Genomic DNA, 7,508 nt, shown 5'->3' on the forward strand with positions numbered 1-7,508 from the left:
ATGATTTTATGTTTTGCCTTGACCTGGGTAGTTTGTAGCAAGATAAGGTGGAGTAATAGTTGTTGTATCATTTGGAGAAGCCTTAAGTGAGTTCATTCATTCATTCATAGGAAACTAGCATTAGGAAACCCAAGGCTTTGCTTGTTTCATTCATAGTTAGTGATTTTCTAATTTGTTTTTATGACAAATTTCAGAGACTCTACTGAACGTGAGGTTGCTCTCATGATACTCAGAATGTGAAGGACGTTCTTTCGTTCATAAACTCGAATGCATTGTTTATAAATAACCAAGCTGAATGATTTTATGAAAGAGATCCATGCTGCTGGCCAGAATGGGGAAATTTCAGGTGAATTTTGCAGGTTTAATGTAGGGATTCAAGACTGGTACATCGATGCAATGTCAAATACTATGTTTACCGGGTTTGTGAAGTTGTTCTGAAGTCAGAGTCCCTATATGGGATGCACACCAGGTTTCTTGTAAGCATCGTGAGGTGATGATATTTACAATCTCGTTCATGTTATGGTTTGTTCATGTTTATATTGTCTTACTATAATTTTTTTTATGGGTATGATTTGTTTCCCTTTGCATCTGTTTTACAGTCACCCCAAACCAGCTTAGATTAACAGAATTATTATTTTGGTCAGGCAATAAGTATCGTTTTGGAGGGTATGATTTGTTTCCCTTTGCATTTGTTAATTATGCAATGGTAATTATGACAGTTCATTGGATGGAATATCAGGCTTTCCAATTTTTTAATCATATATATTTGGAAATCAATTTTCTTAATTCCAATTTTATAGAGTTGCTAACTCATACACCTTTTTTATTTTATTTATAGGAGATCTAGTCATTGACAATGATTTCTTTTGTATTATTTGATTGGTAAGTTCATTTTGACTAGTCTTAACATTTTGTTACCGTTACTTTCTACTATGATTACAAAACTTAATTTCTTAAATTTTGGGTTTATTATATCTTTGGGTATATTGTTGGATTTTTGTTAAACTTATTAGGTTTTTTTTGTATATTTTATAGATGTCCGCTAAAGAAAAGACTTGGACCAGATTCCTCAAACAAGATGGCTGCACAAATGACATCAATTCAGGAGCAAGCAAAGACATCAAAGGATGAGGCTCAAGGAGATGTGAGAAATTATAGGTTCATTTTGAGATTTGAAGTGTTACTTGCATTTTTTGCTATGCCTACACCTTATTTGATAGTGATCTTTTGTGTTTGTAAATTATTATTTCAGTGATAAGATTTTTATATTTTTCAGATTTTTGCTTAAAGTTATTGAGGGGTTTTTTCTGTGGTACTAGTGGCTACTGGCAAATATTAAACTTTTTTTTTTTTTTTATAAAATTGACTATACCCATGGCAATGCCGTGGGTAATGCTTACTGATGGCTTTTCTATGGATAGGTTCCCACTGTCAAGTCCTCGATAATACAGTGGGAAAGGTCGTCGGTATTACATGGGTAACGTTACCCACGGCATATCAGCAGGTAACAAGTTACCTACGAAGTTTTATTCCACGGCCACATGCCGTGGGTATTCCGTGGGTAAATTCGCTCTACCTAAGGTAAAGCCGTGGGTAATAGCAAAAATGGCCGTGGGTATAGCCTGATTTTCTTGTAGTGATTGTGGAAATCTTGATGATACAACGGATACCTTGTATACAATATCTCTAGCTATAGGAGAAATCCAATTTCTTGATGTCAAGTAGACAAGGTCATCAACAAAGAGAGAGTACATATCATTATAATATCAACATAAAACACATAATCAAACATAAGATATAACCAACATTAACGACCATTATGCTTGACAATGACTTATGCATATATATCCTAATCATTAATTATCAAGTAATTCCCATACATGAATCCTTTCTAACTTTTGGTTGATATGGGTAGAGTCACTTGCTACGAACACAGTGTAGATATTATTAAAGATTTTTATAAACTAAACAAAACAAGGTGACATTATATTTATAACAATAAAACTCTAAAAAGAAATTGATAAAATATGATACAATTTGATTTATATTTTTAATTCATTTTATATATTTTTATGTGTCAAGCTATGCAATAGCTCAAGGAATAGTAAACGGAATATTGAGATAATTTTGTGGGGAAGGAATAGATAATAGATTTTTTTTTTTTTTTACGAAAAGATAATAGATATGTTGGCTACCTTCTTGTTAAACTCTTCAACTAATTTTAATGTATAAATGTACATATTATTAGAACTTGCTTTTATTTGCTTATAAAAAAAAGGTTAAATATGATTTTTAAAAATAGACCTTACATTTTTTTATATTATATTTTGAGTTCTCGACGTTTTTATCATTTCACTTCCAACATTAATTGGTCTCTAATGTGAAATTTTTGGTTGACTAAACCGACGAAAAACACCACATAGGTTTCATAGAGTCATTTAATGGTTATTATTTGCGCATTCACGTCATTAAATAAGTTTGTGTGGTATCTATGTGACATTTTTCGTTCGTCCAATTAACTAAAATTTCACGGTATGAATCAATATTGAAAAGACAAAAATATAGAAATTAAAAATATAATAAAAAAATACATGTATTATTTTTAAAAATCCGCTAAAATATAGAGAATTAAAACGTATTTAATGAAAAAGAGTCATACATTTCAACCGGCCCACTTTCTACTAATAATAAAGATCCCAAAAATAAAAGTCAACGAAGTCCAATCTAAAATTGAAACGTGACATCTATATTTAAAAATAATATCATGTGAGGCAAGTGGAACAACTAGTTCTCTGCTCCAAAACTTTGTACATCTGAATTTGGTTGATATAAATCATCCACATAAAAGTATGAAATGACAACCAATATATATCAAGTGGTAAGGTGAGTAGTATCAAAATAAAAGTGTATGGAAAAGTATATAATTCAACACGAGTCTTTGAACGTATAATACATGTGTTAATGTCAAAAGTGTATAGAAGGGAACAAGTTTAATCTTCTTCATTTCTTATATGTGAACTTGTATTTACTTTGTCGAGACAAAACATAGTCCCCCGATTGACTCTCATTATGGATTAGGGAAACTGATCTTTCTGATATTTGCATGTGTTTTGATCTTTCTAGGATGTTTTTAATTTGTTAGAGTATAATAATTTATGTTTCTATAAGCATAACTTGATTAGTAGGAATATTATTAACAATAAGAAGTTGAATCAATGCAATAATCGTCTCGGAGACTCAAATGGAGTTGAAGGTCACCAATTCATCCACTGCTAATAAGAGAACTGAGAACATCCCTAGAACTAGCATAGACAATATCTTTCGGGACACACAAAGTTGTGCACTTCCTTTGATAGCACAAAGGGATATGCAAATTATAAGACAAACATGGGCATACAGACATTGCGGAGCAAGAACAAGAGTTTACAACAGTTATATCTAAACAACAAAAAAAGAATAATAATAGAATAGCCAAAAGTGCAGATCAGCCTTATCACACTCGCTTCAAATGTGCCCCTCCTCACATGTCCCTATGAAATTGGAGAGGGTTTGACAAACCAGAAACTAGAGCTCTTTGTGAATTCCCTTTGTAGGGATTTTTACTTTTTTGGACAACTTTGATTTTGGTTACTTTTGGGGTAAAGTTTAGCTCTCCGTGTACATTTTTTATTTATTTATTTATATTATTATGAGCTATAGGTATAAGATGAGAGTGTTTAGATATATCAACTTAGTTGGGATGTTACTCAATTTTTGATGTCTAGATGCTCTTAGCTTATCTAAAAAAAATTAGTAGGAATATTGCATTTTATATGTAAGGTCGGAGTTCGAACTCAAGATCTCCCACTTATTCATTTCAAGAGGTGGAGTCTTAACCACTAAATTCTCCCACTTACAAATTAATACTACATATATTCCAATTTATAAATTACTTTACAATATCAACAAAATTTAATTTTACTTTTAGTAAAGTTATATATTTTTTCTGTATCTCACATTGTAACATTTTTGGTAAAAAAAAAAAGGTAAAAATAAATAATTGACAAGAAAATTCACAAATAAAACACAGATGATCAAAGAGAAGAGAAAATAAATAGTCAATATGAAAACATTAACAACATAATATATTATTACAAAATTAAAACCAAAAGCAGATAAAAAAAAAACTAAAACAAACAACAATTATGTCACAATAAACCCCACATTCCCAAGAACACATCACACACTTGGAACCATACAATTATAACAACAAAATCAGTAGTAGTTAACTTGTCCCCACCACAAAACAACACGTGTCATAACTGCCTAGTAGCATAAACCATAAACTCAGCATCATTCTCAAGCCCCGCCATAGTTTCTGGCGCCAAAACAACCTCTAAATCAACGGTCCCACTTCCATCTCTCCCCGGAAACGCCGAAATCTTACCGTCAAATTTATTCGCTTTCCCACTCCTAACCGCTAACGGTTTTCCCCAACCAAAATCATTATCGTACATTGGAAACCTCGGAGAACTACCCATTGTTATAGAACCACCATCAGGATTCCCCAATGGAAAACACCTTGGATTGTTCTCCCAATCCTCTACAAACTTCCTCACCATACCATTATCATGCGCCTTCACGTTTTTATTCAGCTGCTCCGCACACCACCGTATGTCTTTCGACATTACGTCTCCAGCGGAAGCGTAAGTCGGAACACTCTGGATAGCGTTTCCGAAATAAAATGATTCTAGCTCCGGTTTAACACGGTGTCTACAATTAACCGCCATTCTAAAAGTAGTTGTTTTGGATGGATGAAATTTCCTCGCGCGCGTGACTGCACGCCATAGTAACGCGCATAGAGATTGAAAAGATGAAATCTCAACCGTTTCTGTTTCTGTTACGGTAACCGTTTGTTGTTTTGAATTAACATTGGTTTTAAACCAATTTTCAATTAACGTCGCTACCTTACCGTTACCGTTTTCTTTATTGTTGTTGTTATTGTTATAGTGATCGTTCATGTGTTTCTGCATCAATTCAACGGCGTTGTTATTTTCCGTCCAGCGACGGTTATTAGCTCTGCCTTTGAGTTTCTGAATTGCTTCTCTGCTGAAGCTAAAGATTCTTTCTCGAATTGGAGCGTCGGCGTTGAATGTCACTACCGGACCTCCCTCCGGTAACCGGAGAACAGCGTTTGAGATTAAAACAGAGTCGCGACGGAAGCTTGGAGAATTTCTGATACATTTGTTTGCTCCTCTGCATAATTGTGCAAATGTATTGAAGAAATTCCAGAAGGAAGTACCGTCGGTGACAGCATGATTAACGGCACAGCCGATAAAAATACCGTCGGAAAGTTCAGTTACCTGAACGGCCATTATTGGAGAATAATGGCCGCTGTAACTAACTTTCCGATCAAAAGTAAAAAATTCTTTGAAAGACTCATTTACATCCATGGTCGATAAAAGATCATGGATGTAGAGTTCAGTGGCAATGGCAGTGATAAAATCGACGCCAGCATCGTTGCAGGTTATGTAAACATAACCGTCCGAGTCAGTGGTTAAACGACCGGCGAGAGGTGGAAAGATTGAGAGAGTTCTAGATAGAGCAGTTTTGATGATAGCAATTAGATTATGAAAGGGAATTGATGGTTTTGTGAAGAGACAACCTTTTTGGATGTAGTGACAAGAAAGCATAGGAAGATCTGAAACAGAGAGTTTAAGGTTTCCAATAGTGGATTTTTGGTCAGGGATTATAGTACATTTTGAGAACAAGGTAGGAGAAGAAGAAGGCATTGTTTGGTTTCTTTTGGTGTTTAATTGAAAAAGGGGAAATGAATAAAAGTGATTTTTTGTTCTTGTTCCTTTCTCTCTCTCTCTCTCTATTCCTTTTTGTGGTCTTAAATTGGGAAGTGTAGAGTGAGGTGAGATGAGAAAAGAGGGTGGGAGTGTTCTAGTATTTATAAGAGTAGATGGTGTCTAGATTCATGCATCTTAATATGATGACAAAGCTGCTACTATTATTATTTTTTTTGTTTCATTTCTTTAATGCATTCATTTGGGAGATTTTAATTAATTAATATCTCATGCTTCAATCAAGTAGTAATAGTGAAGTGAATTATTTGGCGGTTGTTTTTTGATTGCTTGTTAAGTGGTATGTTAAATGTGAAATTTTGCAGAAAAGACAAAAAAAGGAGTTGATAAATTAACGTTTTAAGTTTTATTTGGATTAAAAGTATGTTTAGTGTTAGTTTATTGTCAAAAAAAAGTATGTTTAGTTTATAGAAGAAAGGGAGAGGAAAGAAAGGTAAGGAAAGGAGTTTGTTTGGTCAAAAATTAGCACATGTTGTGATAAAAAATTGGGCACATGTTAAATTAGATGAGTATAATCTATTTTAACCCTTCTCTTACTAACAATTAATTATTGGTAGCTATACATCAATTTTATTTGTGTTTAGAGGTATAAGTTCATGTCAATATATATATCTATATACTCCGTATTCAATTAGAGAGGTATTTATTAACTCTTATATTTGGGATTGAACTTTTGGGTCGGATTAAGTCCAATGACTCGTCCATCAATTCAATATCATATTTGTTGGTTTATATGAACACTCTATTATGATTTTATAAGTTATGTTTTATTTTTATCTTCTTTCACCCGCCTCAAGTTTATATTCATTGGGTGTCAAAGGTTTGTAGGTATATCTCCTTCATCCTCGTCATCTCTCAATTGGAATTCTGCCTCCACTTTCATTCACAAAGCATGACTTTTACTGATACCATTATGAATATGTTGTATTTATGAACATTTTGATTCGATGATCAAGTGAGATGATAAATTTTTATTTAGATACTTTACTCTTTAGCAAACGAATTTCAAGGCTATAAGGTGAAATCTTTTTAGTCAATTGAGTAAAACCTAATAAAATGAGAGGATCCACATATTTGCTTGGATACGCCATCAATGCGACTCCATAGCGTATGTGGACCTACCCCATTCCAAATCAGATAATATACAAAATACTTTAAATTTGGCATCCACTAAAAACAAATATTATGAAAAAATGATAACAAAAATTATATTGACATAATGGGACACTTGGAAGAGAAAGGATGGGTATTCTTGGTGGGCTAAAAGTAGATACGCATGAGATTGTGTTGCCATTGATATAATATAGGAAAGTAGAATGAACATTCAGCACAAAGATTATTGTTTGGACTCTCAATGGAAAGTTAGATATAAAACTCACAAAAAGAGTGAAACCAAGAAGTACTTGAATAGTTGACTTAGATATGTTATGTAAATAGCAAAACAAGTATCCTAAATTCAAATAATAATCAAAGATGTGATACATATTTGGAGATATTACTAAGGATCTTCAAGATTTTTCCTTAAAATCTTAGGAGTATCACAAGCCCTCTAGTGGGGTGTGGTCTTCCTTGAAGGACACAATCCAAATATCTGATCTGATTTGTCTTTTATTGAGCCTCTTTTTTAAATTTTCTCATTCCAAAATATCACTTCAATCC

General features: G+C 33.1%; 1 protein-coding gene and 1 long non-coding RNA gene across 2 annotated transcripts; one reads left to right on the forward strand and one right to left on the reverse strand.

Moving 5' to 3' along the window:
* The first annotated feature begins 415 nt into the window (after positions 1-415).
* On the forward strand, positions 416-882 carry LOC123924686. Its single transcript, XR_006814803.1, has 3 exons — positions 416-490; positions 600-666; positions 839-882. It is a non-coding gene; the product is annotated as an uncharacterized LOC123924686 (long non-coding RNA).
* A 3,208-nt stretch (positions 883-4,090) lies between these two features.
* On the reverse strand, positions 4,091-5,912 carry LOC123921703 (protein ENHANCED PSEUDOMONAS SUSCEPTIBILITY 1-like). Its single transcript, XM_045974351.1, has one exon. It carries the CDS (start codon positions 5,769-5,771, stop codon positions 4,296-4,298), a length of 1,476 nt encoding a protein of 491 aa, XP_045830307.1. The 5' UTR covers positions 5,772-5,912; the 3' UTR covers positions 4,091-4,295.
* Positions 5,913-7,508: the final 1,596 nt, after the last annotated feature.

This window comes from Trifolium pratense, linkage group LG4 (assembly GCF_020283565.1).
Source record: "Trifolium pratense cultivar HEN17-A07 linkage group LG4, ARS_RC_1.1, whole genome shotgun sequence".
Lineage (NCBI taxonomy): Eukaryota > Viridiplantae > Streptophyta > Magnoliopsida > Fabales > Fabaceae > Trifolium > Trifolium pratense.

Excerpts from the sequence above, each read along its gene's own strand:
- LOC123921703 (XM_045974351.1), bottom strand. The coding sequence starts at position 5,771 with ATGCCTTCTTCTTCTCCTACCTTGTTCTCAAAATGTACTATAATCCCT.